Source organism: Ovis aries, chromosome 24 (assembly GCF_016772045.2).
Source record: "Ovis aries strain OAR_USU_Benz2616 breed Rambouillet chromosome 24, ARS-UI_Ramb_v3.0, whole genome shotgun sequence".
Lineage (NCBI taxonomy): Eukaryota > Metazoa > Chordata > Mammalia > Artiodactyla > Bovidae > Ovis > Ovis aries.
Window position 1 is genome coordinate 3,229,253 of NC_056077.1, and position 18,450 is coordinate 3,247,702.

At 47.1% G+C, this 18,450-nt stretch overlaps 2 protein-coding genes across 3 annotated transcripts; both read right to left on the bottom strand.

Moving 5' to 3' along the window:
- Nucleotides 1-310: 310 nt before the first annotated feature.
- LOC121817797 (MEFV innate immunity regulator, pyrin) lies at nt 311-1,379 on the bottom strand. The gene is given in 4 exon segments (XM_042239753.1): nt 311-902; nt 904-945; nt 947-1,285; nt 1,287-1,379. Coding segments are annotated over 4 exon segments (609 nt in total). The 3' UTR covers nt 311-767.
- On the bottom strand, nt 311-13,238 carry MEFV (MEFV innate immunity regulator, pyrin). Of its 2 annotated transcripts, none has more exons than XM_042239751.2 (9): nt 12,901-13,238; nt 10,225-11,046; nt 7,614-7,993; nt 7,090-7,185; nt 4,009-4,239; nt 3,587-3,609; nt 2,063-2,178; nt 1,853-1,885; nt 311-469 (listed from the first exon to the last, which is right to left on the bottom strand). In XM_042239751.2, the coding sequence occupies exons 1-9, from the start codon at nt 13,175-13,177 to the stop codon at nt 414-416; spliced, it is 2,034 nt and encodes a 677-aa protein (XP_042095685.1). In that variant the 5' UTR covers nt 13,178-13,238; the 3' UTR covers nt 311-413. The 2 variants fall into 2 exon arrangements, with proteins under 2 accessions (XP_042095685.1, XP_042095686.1); XM_042239752.2 differs by having other exon boundaries at nt 311-1,513.
- Nucleotides 13,239-18,450: the final 5,212 nt, after the last annotated feature.

Here is an 18,450-nt window from a genome sequence, read left to right on the forward strand (position 1 = left end):
ATTTGGTCTATCTCAGGAGACTGGATATAGTTCCCTGTGCTATACAGTAGGACCTTGTTGTTTTCCATTCTCAACGTAATAGTTTGCATCTACAATCCCCAAACTCCAAGTCTGTCCCTCTCCTTCCCCCCCTCTCTCTCTATGTCTCTTTAAATGGAGAATTAGCTAGAACCTAACATTCCACAGACCCACAGATTCGCCGATAGAGCTCAGGAAGAATAGTAACAGCAGCCCCATCTCCTTCATGGTCTTCTGTATGCAAACAGCATCTCGCAGTAATCAACTGAGTGACAACAAATGCAATTAGAACTATATTTTTAAGTGATTTATTTATGAGGTCCAGCCACAGTTCATTAATCCAGGTACAAAAGTGATGTGTAGTGATCTAGTCTGCTTGTTTGTCTTCAGGCTTCCTAAGTCCTCAAGACAGGGGAAGGTAGAATGAAGGAACACATCCTTGCCAAGGGTCCTGAGGGAAAATGAGGATAGGCTCTGTCTCAGGAGCATCTCAGGTGCTAATTCTTAACAAGGGTTTATTAAGTAATAACTGTGTACTCTGAAATCCTTGTATCATCTGTATGTGTGTTCTCTTTACCCTTACCAGTATTTGTGACCCACCCTACTTCTGCTTCTGTTCCATAAACTCCTTGGGCACGGGGACTGTTTTTTTATTGATTATATTCCCCACAGCACTGGAACCCAGTAATGACAGCCGAGTGTATGGATTCAAGATTCAAAGCCAGGAGCCTGAAGGGAGATGCAAAGTATCAGGTATTCAGGGAGGCCGTGGCCACCCCCACTGGACAGATGGTCAGAGGATCCATGTTCTTCTCTCCATCATGTGTCCTGGGGCTGAGGATAGGTTGAAGGGGCTCAGGGGGAAGGTAGCCAGTGGCTGTGAGGGATGTGGGATTTGGCTGTCCCATTGTAAAAGGAGACGTCCCCATCTTGTAGTCCGCGGAGATGCCCCTATGCCAGCAGGCCTCCCCATCTGGATCTGGAGAAAGGTGCATGCCTGGCATTCATTCTACTGCCTCATTGTTTCTACCAAGTGCCCATTCTCTGGTGACACAGTCATGTTCTCCTTGCTGCTCGTGGCTGCGTTGCAGACACCCAGGACCCACCCTGGCTTGTCTCCCACCTTCACTTCTCAGTCATGGTGGCTAGAGAGCAGGCTCAGAGAGCCCAGCACCACGAATCAGCTATTGAATTTTCCTGGACTAGCAGGCAGATGGTCCCACTTATTTTCCCCAAGGCTCACACTCTTCATGTCATTAGAGAAGATGAAAGATGAGGTTGGAGTGGACAGTTTCTGCTTCCAGAATCACATTAACTGCAGAGAGAATTAGAATTCCTGACTTCAGGTCCATGGACAACATCCCCACAGGGTTTTCCCCACATCCAGGAAATGTGGACAGGGTCCTTCTTCAGGAACGCACTGGGGGACCGATCAGGGACCCAGCAGGCCAAGGCTACTCGCCTCAGAGTGCCTGACCACCAATCAGTTCTGCAACTACAGAGAAAAAGGAGATAGGGGCAATGCTGAGCATCCCCAGTCAGAGGGACTACATCCACCCCGGTCCCCACAACAGGAAAGACAAGGACCCCTCCTCCCTGCTCAGGACCTGCCCGGCTTCCTCTGACTTTATAGGCCCCTGTTCCTCCCTGGGACCCAAGCCAGCCGTGGATATTCTGTGGTCTGGCAGTGACCCCGGCTCAGAGACTGTGAGAACTTGTCATGACTTTTCTCCCACCTTTGTTATAGGTATTTTTTTTTCTCTTCTAAATAATACCTAGAAATCAACAGCACAAGGGACCCCTGGCCAGCACAAACTACCACCACCATACTCACCATTGAACGTTTCCACTTCTGACCGCAGGGTCTCTAAAAGGAGAAAAGGAGTTCGAGTTAGGTTCTCCAGATGGGGACAGATCTGGGAGAGGCTGAAGGCAGAGTCAGGATGGACAAGGAAGACGGAAAAGGGATACCAGGGGGTCTAGGCTATACGGCTCTTGAGGGCAGGTGAGGGGGCGCCTCCCACTGTCCTGAAAGCCCACCTACCCAAGAAGTGCTTCACGCGCTTCTCCACAAACGCTGATTTCTGGTAGAGCAGGTGGATCTTCTCTTTCACCTCTGGTGGCGTGGCCCACAGCTCAGGGACAGTCACCATCTTGGCCCTAGAGACAAAAAGACCATTGGCAAAAGAGGGATGGAGCATGGGGGTGGCTCAAGGTCTCATGAACTAGAAGGGAGGTGCAGCTTCCACCAGGCACACCCAGCCCAGACCCACTTCACAAAGAAAGCTTCCTTCCTGGGCTTCAAGTTCTAAACACTGGTCCTCAACGCTGGCCATGGGGTGGGCTCTCCGGGGGGGTTTTAAAAACCACAGACACCAGAGGACTTTCCTGGCGGTCCAGTGGTTTAACACTCTGAGCTTCCAATGGAGAGGGTGAGGCTTGATCCCTGGTTGGGGAACTAAGGCCCTGCATGCCACAGAGCAATTAAACTCACACAAGGAATGCCCAGTGCAGCCAAAATTTAAAAAAGGAATAGGGGATTTCCCTGGTGATTCACTTGTTAAGGCTCCACTGTAGGGGCCACAAGTTTAATTCCTGATTGGGAAACTAAGATCCAAGATGCAGCCCAACCATAAAATAAATGTAAAAAATAAAAGGAATGGAATTCTGGTACATTCTACAACATGAATGAACCTTGAAGATATGCTAAGTGAGATAAACACAAAAACACAAATATTGCATAATTCCACTTATATGATGTAGCTAGGGTAGCAGAATACATAAAGATGGTAAAATGGTGGTTGCCAAGGGTCGGGGGAGGGGAGATTGGGAAGTTGTATAATAGTATGGAGTTTCTGTTTGGGCAGATGAGAGAGTTCTATGGCTGGATCATGGTGATGTTCAGTACTGTGATGTACGATGATATGAAGGTACTCACTGAATTGTACATTTTTAAATGCTTAAAATGGCAAATTTTGTGTTATATGTATTTTACCACCAAAAAAAAAAATTCTTAAAAAAATTGATGCTTGGGTCATACTCCTGAAGATTCAGATTTAATTTGTCAGCCAGGGCCTGAATGTCAGGATCTCGTAAAGTTCCCCTGGGTGATTGTAGGTTCCAGCCTCCTTCCCCTTCCCTTCCTCCCCTCCCTTCCCCATCTCTTCCCCTTCTCTTGCCCACCCCCTCCACCGCTGCCTGCTGTGCTTAGCAGATCCACTTCTGGAAAGTGCCTCTCTCCCTGTGCCTGCAAGCAGGCAGTCCTGCAGAACAGTTTTCACAAGGTGAATTGCACAGGACACAGGCTGTTATTCCTAGAAAGCCACCACCATGCGACAGGTGTGTTCATTGGGTTCCGTCTTCAGTCCTGCACTCCCCTCCTGATCATGCTCCCATTCTTCCTACACAAATCCAGAAAGGCCTTCGGAAGCTGCAGGAGATGGGAGGAGGCACATCCCCGGGGTTGGGAGCATCTCCCTCCTAGGGCTGCCTCCCCAGATGCTACCTGCAGGACCCTCCCCCCCCCGCCCCCCGACCACCAAGGGATCATCAGGGGATCTCTTGGTACCTGTGCAAGGTGACTCCAATGTCCTAGGAGAGAAAAGAGAGAAGTTCTCCATCACCAGTGTTGTAAGGGCTGTGCTGACTCCTGGCCTCCCTGTCCCAGAGTGTCAGCAAAAACAGGGCCCCTCTCCCCAGTTCTAATCACCAAGGTGGCAACTCAGCTGGGGCCTGACCACAACCGTACCCAAAGTCTGCTGACATCTGGGAGATGCTAATGGATACCCTAGATTCTAGGCCACCATGGGTTCCTGAGGGTGCATTGCAGGGGCCTGAGCACAAGAGGCATTATGGGTCACCAAGGACAAGTCCCACCCCAGCCCCAAGGGCCTCACCACTGGGTTGGGGAGAGCTGATGGCAGTATTGGGAGCCCCTGTCATCCTACTGGGCATGGTGGACAGAGGAAGGCCAGGCCCAGCCGCGCTCACCTTCATAAGCTCCCACTCTGGCTGGCACTGCTTGGCCTCCAGCTCCCCAATCAGCTCGTCGAGAAGGGCGATGTCCCTCGTCCCTCGGGTGCCATATGTCTCCCTAACCTGGCCGATGGTCTGGCCCAACTCCTCTAGCCAGGCCACAAAGAGCCGCTCCTGCTGCTCTAAAAACTGGCACAGCTGCTCCAACTGGTACTGGATTCTCTGCTTTTGGGTTTCAGCTTGTTTCTGGGGAACAGAAGTTAGGGAGATGTAGGGGCCTGTCTGCTCAGGGAATACCCAGAAGCCCACTTTCCAAAGGGAGAGTCCTCTCTCCTCCCCCTGATTGGGGGCAAGTCAGTCCATCTATTTGGATGCAAGTGAACTTGACTTCCAGTACTCTTGCACACTGGCCACGCTTGACTTTCTCATCACTAGAAAGTTGTGGTGGACACATGAAGTTGCTCTAGGGTAACTTTCCTTCGTCCAAGGAGGGAGAGGACCCTTCACATAGACCGTACAGAAGAAATCTCATTTTTGGCTCAGAAGGACAGGACTAAATTTCAAGTTCTTTAGAACCAAAAATGTCTCTGCACCTTTTGTTGTTAATTTTAATACGGGCACATTCCTTTATTAGCAAAACTGCTAGACACAACAAAGACTGCTAGTGGGTAGAACTCTGGTGTAAATTCCAGACAGCCCAGGGCCTCCCAGGATGCTTTATGGATGTTTGCCTGGCCCCTGTTCCCCTGCCACCTGTGGTCCCCTAGTTGACATACGATAGTGGTTCCGACACTGCCTGGTATCTTTCTGTAATTAAGGAGTAAGACTATGAACTCGATGCATGTGGAACCTCACACCTTCCCCTGTAACATCAGCAGCCTTTGCTGAATCACATGCTGGGTTTCGCATGTGGAAGAGTGTTCTCCCGGTCTTCACAGCACAGCACCGCAGACACACACCCGTGCCTCTGGTCTGCACAAGTCACTTTCCCCATCACTCACTGTCTGAGTCTAGACTATCAACAAAAAAACCAAGACTGGGATGCGGCATTTGCTGTTTCTGTGGCGTAGATGGGCTTCTCTGGTGGCTCAGACGGTAAAGAATCTGCAGTGCAGGAGACCTGGGTTTGTTCCCTGGATTAGGAAGATCCCCTGGAGGAGGGCATGGCAACCCACTCCAGTATTCTTGCCTGGAGAATCCCCATGGATAGAGGAGCCTGGCTGGTTACAGTCCATGGGGTTGCAAAGAGTCAGACACGACGGAGCAACTAAGCACTAAACATGTGGGGGTAGATACTCCCACATGTGTCTAACTTGAGACTTGTGGCCAGTCTCAAGCTTCCAATGTGATGTTCCTAAACATGGAATCTGGGACACCTTTTGTTGTTGATGGCAATAATGTGGACTTTTTTTTTTTAAGAGGACAGGTCAACCATCCTGTTCAATGGCCTATATTCTAAAATTCTCTGATAATTTTGCTCATGATTAAATTCAGGAGAAACATGCGGTGGGGGTGAGATTGCCATAGACCTAATGCCGCGCTCTTTCTAGCCCATCCCATTGGGAGGCAAAGACTATCCAGTTTGCCATCATCAGGATAGGGATTCTATGGTTGGTAATTGGTTAAGGAGGGGTCTGCCAGTCACTACTGTAAATATATATTATTTCCTTTATAATTACTAAGTAATTTGGGGAGTGGTACTTTGAGAGTGTGTAAGTATGCTATTCTCTGCCGGTTTTTTCCTAAAAAATTTAGCTGCTGTTGCTGATCCCTGTCAGTGTCAACTGTATAGTGGAAATATTCTAATTTAATTATTCTTCTTCTGTACTTGTTTTAGCTGGCTTTCTGCTGTAAAAAGGCGCTTTCCCTACCCTCTTTTCTATGATTAAAAAAATTTTTTTTCATTATTTGAAGAGGAGGAGGTGAAGGCCTGAAAACAGCATTTCCTTTTCATAAGGGCCCATTGTCACTGTGCCTGAAGGGAAGGCTGGACACTTTTCTCTCCCTGGGTTTCCCTGAGCAGCCCAGGAGCCCAGTTCCTGCCTCACCATCCTCCACCCCACTGGGAGCACCCCTGACCTCTGCTCCACCCACAGGTTCAAGCCACCTGGGGTTATAGGAAAGGGTTTTCATTTGACTACCATTCAGCTGGCTCAGAGGTTAAAGCATCTGCCTCCAATGCGGGAGACCTGGGTTCGATCCCTGGGTCGGGAATATCCCCTGGAGAAGGAAATGGTAACCCACTCCAGTATTCTTGCCTGGAGAATCCCATGGACAGAGAAGCCTGGTAGGCTACAGTCCACAGGGTCGCAAAGAGTCGGACATGACTGAGTGACTTAACTTTCTTTTTTTCAGCAGTTTCCCAAAAGTCAGACACCTGGACAGCTGCCACCCACCTCCCTCTCATCCTGCCCTTTGTTTTCTTTGCCTGTCTCTTACTGCCGTATGGTGTGTCCTGACAAGTTTGGAACTCAGGGAGATGAAATCCAACCAACAGAAATGCATCAGACAAATCAAGGCTCTGTGGGTTAGTTAGGCACCTTTGCACGAAGGGAAAACAGGAGCAACTAAAGCATCCAAGAGTCTGAACAACAGCTTAACAGGAAGGCTACTAAGTGGTACTTGTTGGAATCTGGGGTGTTACAGAACCACAGTTTTAAAAGAAAATGTCCACTTTAACCATTTGAATTTTAAAAATAAATATGGCTTTTGTAAAAAAAAAAAACAGCAATTATAAAAACAACATGGAGCAGTATTTAAAGTAAAAAGTCTCTCCTCCCCTTTCCTCAATCCCATTCCTCACTTACAGCATCCGTTTCTCTAAACCATTTTGTGGTGAGTCTAAGAAAGTGTGACCGGGTCCTGGGAGATGCCCCTTCTTGCTAGAGGCGGACTCCATCCCCAGGGACAAGCTCATCTCTGGACACCTGTTATTCCTTGCCCCCCAGGAGCAGGTGACTCTAAATATGTGATCAGCTCTGTTTCCCTGTGAGCCAGTACAGGACTTGAGGGACCCCTGCTCACTCTGGGTTCCCTGCTTCCTTCTACAGGGGTGAACCCAGTCAATGACAGGCCACAGACCACCCCTAACCTTACCAGGGAGTTTACTGTTTTCTTATCCTCCTGAGATCTCTGCTCCTCTCCAGATTTTCTCAACTCCTTCAGATGGTCCAACTGCTTCTGAATTTGCTCCTGGAAAAACACACACACACACACACACACAACACTTGTTGAAGCTTAAACTTGGCCCCTGGCATCTTTAGTTGGTGCCAACCCTAGATGGGAAAATTTGCTTCAGGGAATAAAGCTGAGGGTGCTGCAGCCAGGAGCATGGGAAGAGGTAACCAGAGGAAGAATGACCCCATCACACCAAAAGAAGCAGGGCCAAGAGGTGGTGAGAAAGATTTCTTGTGAGCACCTGGATTCAGCCGTTTCTGAAGTTAGATTCCCATAGACCTCTGAGCTGCATGCAGCATCCCTCTTCGCTGGCTCTATTTGTATGTGTTTGCCATTTACAGCCCAAGGATGCTGGCTAATGCACCAGCTCCTAGCATTTCAGGGAAACCCCCTGGTGTGTTCAGATGCCCAGCAGAGAAGGGTCCCAATGCAGGAAGCCCTACCTTGTATTCCAGGGCAGCCTCCTCAATGGGGCGCACCCGGTGGCCCCGGTGCTCCTGGCTCAGCCGGCAGATAAGGCAGATGAGCTCCCCATGGTCCTCGCAGAAGAGCAGCTGCGCTTGCTTCATGTGACGCTCACACTGTGGCAGGCTCTTGGGGTTCAGGCTGGCCATCTGCAGGCCCTCCTGCCACTCACGGCTTCCATGGCCCTTCCCCGGGAGCAAGTCCTGGCACCGGGGGCAGCTGGATGAGCGGCTGAGTGAGGCCTCAGGGTCCCCGGAAGCCGAAGAGCAGCTGCAGGAGATGTGCACACAGCTGCCACCAGCCGGGTCTCCTTCCTGGGCACGGCAAAGAGGACACACAGCCTTGTCCTGCAGCCTCCCTGAGGACACAGCAATGGAAAAGCCTCCTGAGTGACAAACCCAAGATGCTACCAGGAGACGCTGTCAATCAGCGTGGTGAGAATCTGTGCCTGGGACGTGAATATTCTGTTAGACTGAGGCCTTTTCCTAGCTTGTCCTCCCCCAACTTCCCTCCAGTGAGAACACTCGAACTGAGGGCTAAGGCCTGGATCTCAGGCCAGTCCTGAAACTTGGAATTCTCGGGCATTTATCCTAAAGAAAGGCATTTTGCTATAAATTCTATGCCTTTCTCCTGCACATACACTGACACAGGTGATATAAAGATGGGAAGACATTCTACTGGTGTTGGCTTTACCACGTATCACCACTGAGAGGGTGCATAACTTGAGTTCCCAGAGGATGGTTACTCGCTTGTGGTTGAACCCACAGACCCTAGCAGAACCCCTGGCACCTGGTAAACATTTGGGAAGTGTGTGTTGAATGAAGGAATGAATGAGCCACTGCTCGCATCCAGATTCAGAAAACATGATGTGAAAGTAGAGAAGTAACTTTACAAGGCTGAAGGGTGTAACCCACCGTGATGACCTACAGCTGTGACCAGCTCTGCTCCAACACCAGCACAGCTTCATAAAGCAGAAATGATAGGAGACACAAGAGGAAATAGAAACACAATCCACGAGTCCCCTCCCACCTCCTCCTCTCTCAGGGTCCCAGGAGCTCATATCACATCTGTAAGAGACTGCGAGCTCCCCAGTGACAGTTTCCCACTTCCCTTGTGATGACATTGTTTGCGGTCCATATGACTGCTTCCCACCCCTGCTCCCCCAAAACTACATTTCCCAGCCTCCCTAGCGGTTAGGTGTGGTCATGTGACTCCAGACACACCTCGTTTCATTGCACTTCCCTTTATTGGGACACTTCATTTTTTACAAAATAAACGTCTGTGACATCCCTGTGCTACCAGATGAGGATGAACGTTCTTTATCAATAAAGTATTTTTAAATTAAGGTGTGGATGTTCCCTGGTGGTCTCGTGGTTAGATTCAACCCTTTCACTGCCATGGCCCAGGTTCAGTCCCTGGTGGAGGAACGGAGATATCACACACGCCATGCAGCGAGGACAAAAATAAAAGGTATATACATGGTTTTTTTTAGACATAATTGTACACTTAATACAGACTACAATATAGTGTAAGCATATGTACTGGAAAACCAAAACTTTCCTGTGACTGGCTTACTGCAATATTTGCTTTATTGCTGTGGTCTGGAACAAAACCCACGTTATCGCTGAGGTATGTCGCGTACATTCTGGCCAAGAGGATGTAAAGAGAGGCATCATGGGCAGCATCTAGAAACTTCCGAAAACCTTCCCTAAGTGATACCATTCTCCTTTGTCCCTCCAGCCTGTTGCCTGGAATGAGGATGCTGCCATCTGAGACCATGAGCTTCAAACTCTGTGGAGCAGAAAAGCAGCAGGAGCTGGGGTTCCTAGCCAGAGGGTACCACATTCATCCCAGACTATGTGTGTCATTTTTATGAAAGGGGAACAAATGTCTATCTTGTTTCAGTTCTGTTACTTTGGTGTTTCTGTCATTCACAACCCATCAGAATCCCAAGTTCTGCCTCTTTAGTAAAAGAGACCTATGATTTTGGCCACCAGCTTCCCCTCTGCTCAGAGAGACAGACTGGCAGAATCTCAGCCCCTTGACATACTGCCATGGAATATTGTAAGATGATATTTACCTAGTCTTTCCCAGATGATCAACCTGAGGTTCAGAAGCCCTTGGGGATTCTAAAGAAGTGTCTAAGAGCTAACTAGCTGAAATGTAGGCAACATTGCAACATTTTGTGAAGATGTGCAGATATGCCTTTTTTCAGGATTCAGGGCCTACAATCAGATTTTCAAAGGATTGAGGCCCTCAAGGTGGACCCAAGGGTCCAGTGAAATGGATAGAAGAGAGATAAAAGCAGGCTTGTGCATCTTCCCAGGTGGTGCAGTGGCAAAGAATCTGTCTGCCAGTGCAGGAAACACAAAGAGACACAAGTTTGATCCCTGGGTTGGGAAGATGGCCTGGAGTAGGAAATGGCAGCCCACTCCAGTCTTGTTTGGGAAATTCCATGGACAGAGGAGCCTGGCCAGCTACAGTCCACAGGGTCACAAAGAGTTGACTGTGCACAACACACGGGAAAACCTGCACCAGTCATCATTCCTAAGGGTACCAGGTCTTCTGGACTCTGAGGTCCTTTCTTACCTGAAGACGGAGAGACTTCTGGATCTGAAGGCTCATGGGGCACACTGGAGGCCTTCGGAGCCCCAGTTCCACTCCTCTCTGCAGGAGCTTTGGGTTCTAGATGCTCCCCAATCATCGTCTTTCCAGCCAGTGGTACACTGAAAGGTGTATTCCTAAGTGCTGTCCCCTCCAGGGTTGTGGCATGCTCTGGATTCCTAGAGCCTTTCTCCAGAGTCACAGTCGGCCCTGTTTTCAGAGTGGCCACTTCGCTGGCAGTGGTTGCTGAGCTTGGATTCTCAGTGTTCATTTTCTCCTGAAGCAGAAGAATTTCTGGATTGAGGGGTCCTGTCTCTTCTGGAGAAATGGTAAATTCAAGACTTTTGGGTCGCTTCTTTCCTGAAGGTAAATACACTTCCGATATCTTTGTTTCTCTCCTTCCTGGGGATCCAGCAAGTGACCCGCTGGTGAGTCCCTGGAGCCTTCCTGCAGAGCTGGCGTTCCTCCGCAGCCTGACGCTAGGACAGCTCCCTTTCTCCTTCTCCCGCAGCACCTTGCCGAGGAAGGGGCTTCTCTTGGAAGACAGAGTCGTGTTCCTGGCCCCCAGCTTGCTCTGCACCTCCAGGCCCTCAGGGCCTTTCTGATCTCGCTGTTTTCCCAGAGGCTTCTTCTGAGACCCCCTGCCAGCCTCAGGCTGGCTGGAGGATGGGCAGCCAGCCCCATCAGCACTTTGTCGCTGTTTGTCACCTTCCAGGCCATCTAGGGTCTTTAGGCTCTTGGGCTTCATCTCCCCAGAGGAACCCGACGTTGCTGAGCTGTCTGTGTCACCTTCTTGTATCCGACACACTGAAAAGACAATGAGATGGAAAGGCATGGGAATGCCCGATACTCAGAGTCAACATTTGGGGAAAGGAAGAGGAGAGAACCCCCTCCGAAATTAGGGGAGTTCGGGAAGTTCTAGACAATGGCAGTCAATTAGCATTTAATAAGATCATATTCATTATCTGCTGTCTTATTTCTGAAGTAGTACTTTTCAAAACTTTTTTAGGCAGAACTATTCTTACATAGAATAGTTTATTGGAATACATTTGTGTGTGAATTACAGATCTACAAAACTCAGTTATCAGTCAATAAAGATAGGCACAGAAGTTTGAAATCAAGGGTCATGAGGGACAGGATGGGGAACACGTGTACACCCGTGGCAGATTCATGTTGATGTATGGCAAAACCAACACAATATTGTAAAGTAATTAGCCTCCAATTAATATAAATAAATTTATATTTAAAAAACTTTAGAAGCGAATTTTTTGCTGTAACTTTGGTTTCATGAAATGAAGAAAATCCTACCTCATCCAGTTTGGTGTAAACAGTTTAAAAAACAAGTTTGCCTGGAAATTTCAGGGCAATATTTAATTAAAGAGAAATGACAGGGCTGAAATTCAAGGTTCCAGAAAAAGTTCAAGTACAATATGAACTATCACACCGATGGCCTCCAATATTTTAAAATTTGGTTAATGGCACATTTTAATATGAATTAGTTAGTTTTGTAAGTTAATTCATAAATTTTGAATCAAGTATTTGCCAACTTTCTAAACAATCCCTGAAATGTCTTCCTGGGATACAATTTGAAAACCGCTACTAAATAAAATAACCTATAATTAGCACCTTAATTTTGGTTTGAAAAACCCCATAGTAAAATTAAGATTGCTTAAAACACTTTGTTGTTGGCTTTCCAGGAAAACATATTTTACAAAAGCTGCCTCAGGAACTGGTGAAAAACCCTGAAGAGGCTCATAAACAAGTTTTAAAATACAAAAAAATTAATTTTAAAATTATCCTCATTAAATTATACCAGGTTCAGGTTATAGATTAGCTTTATCACTCTTTCAAAGAGCAGAGAAATTTTGTTATGTAAACTCTTCTACCTCATAGGAGGACATGAAAAGCATTCCTGGTATATTCTTAAAATCTAGAAATAGAAGAAAATTTAAGACATGAAAGAATAGTTTTTTTAAACTGGTCCCAGAGTAGCACCCCTGCCCCCACCAAATCTCAAAAAAAAAAAAAATAAAACAAAACTCTTGAAAAGTAGAAATCCAACAGACCACATTCTTTGATCACAGTGTAATAAAATCAGAAAGTGACAACAAAGGGGTAGAAGAAGAAGGAAGGAAAAGAGGAAAGAAAGAAAAGATGAAAAAGAAATGAGGGAAAGAAAAGGAAGGAAGGAGAAAGCCCTTTTGAGAATTTTAGAATACTTTTGTGACATGTGTTAGAGGAGAACTCAAAACTGAAAAGAGTTAACAATATTACCCATCAACCCAGTCGATAGGAGTGGTTAGTTTCTTGCTCAACCAAAGACTCATCTGTAGGTGTTAATGACGAAGTGAAGAACTCTACCAGCAGGCATCCAGCTCCTGCCTCTCCTGATCTGGCCCCATAATCAGAACCTCAACCTCCTGGGTTTATTTTTTTAAAGCCACTGGGAGCCTTAGCTTTGCTCCAGCTGCAAAGACCAGAGAAGGGGACAGAACTTGATTGGCTGAAGAAGTCACAGGAGTTGTCGCAGACCTGGGACTCCTGACCCCCAAGTCAGTATGATGCACTGGTCTGAACACAAGTTCCCTCTTGTACCTTCCACCCGACTCCACGAACAGCCAGCAGTTGCACTGAGAGAGGAGGGCACTTGGGGCCGCTTACCTGGGCTGATCAGCTGGTGAAGCTCCTCTGCCAGGAGGTGCTGGTTGATGGCCCTCAGGACCTGCAGGGTCAGCTGCACAGCATACTCCTCCCCGTAGTGGTTGACCAGCAGAGAGGCCAGCTTCACCGGCTCGGCTGTCTGCAGTTGGCCCCGGGGGATCCGGGTGTGCTCCTTCTCCAGGCTGGTGTTCTGCAGCTTGAACTTGAACTTCTCGAAGTCATAGGGCAAAAGCTCCTCCAGGGAATAGAGTAGATGGTCACTCCGGGTCCTGACCATGGTGTTGACCAGGAGAGACTGGAGGCAGTCGTCCTGCTTCTGAGGGAAGAAACTACTGTCTGTCCTGGTGCCCTGAGAGTGAGAAGATGCAGCTTGTGAAATAACGGAAAAGGCACAGGAAATGCTCTGTGTTTTGGTGGGAACTGAGACTCAGGCTGTTAGTGTGTCATTGCTGGCTTGCGTCCTCTTCCTCAAAGAATCAGAGGCTTTTCCAGGTGGGAGGGCTCAATGCCTTGTCAGACACGTGGTGGTCCTGCACGCCAGCTCTCGCTGACCCAGGCTGGACTTCGGAGTGGTGGGTTAGTCTTTGAGGGAGGGTCTGGGATTGGATTTCAGATTCTTGCTCTTTGGAAGCCTCTCAGATGCTTCCCTCCTCCCTCCCAGGAAGGTGGGAGTGAGAGTGAGGGGGAACAGAGTCCCTGGTCCCATGCTGGAGAGAATCATGATAGGGTCAGTCCCTCTGGTCAGCTTCTCTCCTCCAGACTTGGGGTTTTATTGACCCTCTGTAGCCAATGGCAGGAGGATGAGGAGCAGCAGATACAGCCCTGCAAGCTCTGCTCTTCCCTGCCGGAGGAGACAGGTGAGGTCTGGAGGCACGGCAGGAGAAAAGCCCTGGGATAACTCCTTTGGACGTAGTTACAGTTGTCTGGTTCTTCCAGCAACAGAAAGGCCTAGGAATGCCACGCCTGGGATCACCATCGTGATTCGTTTGTCCCAGCGTTGACTCTGCCATGACTTCCTAGGAGCAGACCCCGGAGGGAAAGTGTCATACATGTACGGTTACTGAACACATGTTCTGGACCAGGATGCTGGAGAAACAAGGGTGAAAAAGGTGTCCTTAGGGCTCACAGCCCAGTGTGGGGCCTCAGCCATGGCTCCGAAGCTAATGGAGGTGGTATGGGCGGAGTGACTTCTTCCTCTTTGAATTGCTCTCTGTCTGCTACAATGATTTTTATCCTCAGTTTTGTTTTTGAAAAATTTCAAGTTCACAAAAAAGTTAAGGGCATAGTACAATGAACACGTATATGCTCTCAACCCTTGTTCATCAGTTGTTTATGTATTATTTTTGGTGATTCTCTCCCCTCATGCACATGTGCACACTTCTGTTTTTTCTATTTTGAAGCATTTAGTAATAAGTTGAAAACATATCAGGTATCATTCCAAATACCCTAACCATCCTAAATACTAAGAACAAGAATATGAGGATAATTACTTATGTATTTATTTATGGCCATGCCTCAAGGCTTGTGGAATGGAATCTTAATTCCCCGACTGGAGATTGATCCTGGGCCACAGCAGAGAAAGCATGAAGTCCCAACCACTGGGCCACCAGGGAATTCCCAAGGATATTGTTTTTTTTTTTTTCCCCAAGGATATTATTTTAAATAATTAGAATACTGTTATCACACTCAAGGAATCTAATATTGTTAACAATACTACAATCAGTCTGTAATCAAATGCCCTGGTTATCCTGATAATGTCTTTGATAGCTCATTTTGAAAAAAATTTTTTCCAATCTAGAATCCAGTCAGAGATCATGCATTACTTTTAGTTGTCATATCATTGTAGTCTCCTTTTATCTAGAACACTTTCACATTCCCCCACCTTTTACTTAAAACATTTTTACTATTAATATTTTTTTTGGCCTTGCTGTGCAGCATGTGGGATCTTAGTTCACCAACCAGGGATCAGACCTGTGCCTCTTGCACTGGGAACAGAGTCTTAATCACTGAACTACCAGGGGTTTTCTCCCCTCACCTTTTAAATTAATTGATTTGTTGTTTATTTTTGGCTGCACTGTGTCCTTATTGCTGAATGTGGGCTTCTCTCTAGCTGCGGAGAGCAGGGGCTACTCTCTGGTTATGGCACAGGTTTCTCATTGCAGTGGCTTCTCTTGTTGCAGAGCATGGGCTCTAGGGTGCTCAGGCTTCAGTAGTTGCAGCACATGGGATCAATTGCTCCGAAGTACGTAGGATCTTCCCAGGCCAGGGATTGAATCTGTGACTCCTGAATTGGCAGGTGGATTCTCATCCACTGAGCTACTAGGGAAACGCACCCCTCACCTTTTGAAATTCTTCGTTTCAAGACATTAATGTTTTTAAAAAAGTCTGTTTCAAGTACAACGTTCCTCAGTGTAGATTTGTGTGATTGTTTCCTCATTATTAGATTGGGGATATATCCTATTTATCCTTGGGAATCTCTCCATTGTAAAAGGTCGTTTTCTTTCTTTGTTATTAACATGTACCTGGCGTGTGGAAGGGTCTTGTGCTCTCAGTCTTTCACCCCACGGTGTTAGCCTTCATTGATGATCCCTTCCGAAATCAGTTGCTAGAGTGGTGGTTGCAAAATGGTGACATTTCTATCACTGAGTTGGCAAATGATGCCATATCCTGATTGAAACTTGCTGTCTTCGTCATGAAATGTTTGGCTTACAGATATTTTTCCCAAATGTTTTGTTGGTGATACAGTTACCCCTGAATGATGCTTACTCTGTGCTTTTTTTTTTTTAATTCTGTGCTTTATACCCATTGTTCTCTAAAATCTGTGCAGCATCCCTTCAGAGCAGGATTTATCACCTACATTTACAGCTGGGATTAGTGGGTTAGAGACCTGCCCCAGAGTCAGGGTTCAAACTCACTCTATTAACCACTTTGTAATACTGTCTCCCTCCAATAATGATACTTTATTTTACTATTCATCACTAACCCTGAACGTCACCTTTTCAGCTGACCAGTGAGGCTCAAAATGGGCCATGCTGACCATTCCAGCAGGTCAGTGACAGCATTCTGATGCCTGGCTGAACAAACAGCCCTGAGTATGACCAACCTGGGTTCAAGGCTTCCTTGAGTTCCGATTGGTTGAATTTATTTTGTTGTCTGGATGGTCCATGTGATTTGTATTCCCAGTGTTTGGGATTTAACAACTGATAACACCCAGTTTTCTGGATCCTGGTGAGAAAATAAGACCCAAACCCAACATCTTCCCTTAAAAAAAAAAAATGGATGAACTCAAATGCACCTTTATGGTGCAAATATCAGATGTGTGAAATTCACAGTTTGGGCCAGAAGGGTTTTAACTGGGATTTTTCTGGGACCAAGACCTGCACAAGATTCCGGAAGGCAGTCTCCCACTGCTTCCACAGAAGTGATGAAATTGTGCAATGCCACAAAGCATCCTTCCGGTTCCTGGGAGTTCTGACGTTGATCTGACTGGCCAGGAAACTCCTCTAAGCTAAGACTAAGGCACCTATGACCAAATCGCATAGGAAGTGGGACTTTCCACTCTACAGCAGGATGTTTTGCAATTTCAGTGACGCTTTTTGCAACAGGAGCAATTCTGAGGCAGAGAGGTATTGAAAGATAGTGCTTTGCTGCCGCTGAGGCTTTTCTAGGTCAAGAGAGGCTCATAATGCTTTCATTTTTTGTGGTTCCAGTGATTGTTTTCCTTTTTAATATTTATTTATTTGACCACCCCAGGTCCTAGTTGAGGCACTCAGGATCTTTGTTGCCAAGTGTGGGATCCCCAGTTGCGGCATGTAGGGCGTAGTTCCCTGACCAGGGATTGAACTCAGGCACCCTGAATTGAGAGCTCAGAGTCCCAGCCACTGGACCACCAGGGAAGTCCCATCCAGTGATATATTTTTAAAATTTTACTTATTTATTTATTTACTTTTGCCTGTGCTCGGTCTTTGTGCTGCTCAGGCTTTTCTCTAGTTGCAAAGAACGGGGGCTTGCTCACTAGTTGTGATGCGCCGACTTGTCAACACGGTGGCTTCTCTTGTCAGGGAGCATGGGCTCAAGGGCGCCCAGGCGTCAGTAGCTGCAACACATGGACTCAGTATTTGCGGCTCCCAGGCTCTAGAGCACAGGCTCAGTAGTTGTGGCACATGGGCTTAGTTGCTCTGCGGTATGTGGGAATCTTCCTGGATCAGGAATTGAACTCGTGTCTCCAGCATCGTCAGGGAGATTCTTTACCACTGAGCCACCAGGGAAGTCCCCAGTGATTTTTTTTTTTTTAATGAAGAAATTTGAAAATAGCATTATAGTCTTCAGGATGCATTTTAGATGTTTGATTAACAAATGGAGTGTTGATGAGCTCTTCTTTCTGTACATCTGTGACTATACGTGTGTGCACATCCCCCAAATAAAGGGACATGACAAATCTAGATCCAGTGGAACTGCTGCCAAGGGTCCAACCTGTGCGGTCAGCCCTGACCCCTGACCTTTTCTCCATTCCGGGTCATCAGAGGTATCACATTCGACAATGTTCAAATTTGGATCATTTGGGGCCTTTAAAATCAATATGTATTAACTTTATAATAAGAAAAAAGATAAGTTAAAAAAAGTCTTTTCATAATTAGTTTAGCTTCAAAGCACATATCAATCCTGTCTTCCCAGCCCTCATGATAAAAGAGGTTTATGGTGTTGAATATAATTAAGTGAAAGTGTTAGTCACTCAGGCATGTCTGACTCTTTGTGACACTATGGACTGTGGCCCACCAGGCTCTTCTGTCCATGGAATTCTCCATTCAAGAATACTGGAGTGGGTAGCCATTCCCTTTTCCAGGGGATCCTGAACATAATACATATCTATTATTAAGAGAATGGAAAGCCCTGTTGGGAAGATCGTGGAAGAGTTCCTGTGTTAATCTTAAATTGAAAATAATGGATCCCACTGTAACTCAAATTCTCCCTCATCCACCAGTATATTGAATTTTAAGGGAGAAATCTGACACTTTGAGAGGCTAACCATTCAAGTTCAAAGTGAGTTTCCAGGTAATGAACTTCCCTCTGAGAAACATATTGTAGCTGTTGTCTCTGCTGCTGCTGCTAAGTCACTTCAGTCATGTCCGACTCTGTGCAACCCCATAGACGGCAGCCCACCAGGCTCCCCCATCCCTGGGATTCTCCAGGCAAGAACACTGGAGTGGGTGTTGTCTCTGAGGGTGAACCAACTTCTAGGACAACCTCTGACTCCCTCAGTGGGTGGAAAAAGTGGGAGAGGACGCCAACTCTCCAAAGTGGGGTGTGATGGGTGGCTTTGACCTGTCCCAGGTAATGCATTAACAGTGTCAGAATAGGTTACCAAATGAGAGCTTCATTTGCATTATGGTATGGATGTGAGAGTTGGACTATGAAGAAGGCTGAGTGCTGAGGAACTGATGCTTTTGAACTATGGTGTTGGAGTAGACTCTTGAGAGTCCCTTGGACTGCAAGGAGAGCCAAGCAGTCCATTCTGAAGGAGATCAACTCTGGGATTTCTTTGGAAGGAAT

Excerpts from the sequence above, each read along its gene's own strand:
- MEFV (XM_042239751.2), bottom strand. The coding sequence starts at position 13,177 with ATGGTCAGGACCCGGAGTGACCATCTACTCTATTCCCTGGAGGAGCTT. Across the intron at positions 7,994-10,224 it reads AGAAGTCTCTCCGTCTTCAG|GGAGGCTGCAGGACAAGGCT; the intron begins GTAAGAAAGGAC and ends CTGTGTCCTCAG. Across the intron at positions 7,186-7,613 it reads AGGCTGCCCTGGAATACAAG|GAGCAAATTCAGAAGCAGTT; the intron begins GTAGGGCTTCCT and ends GTGTTTTTCCAG.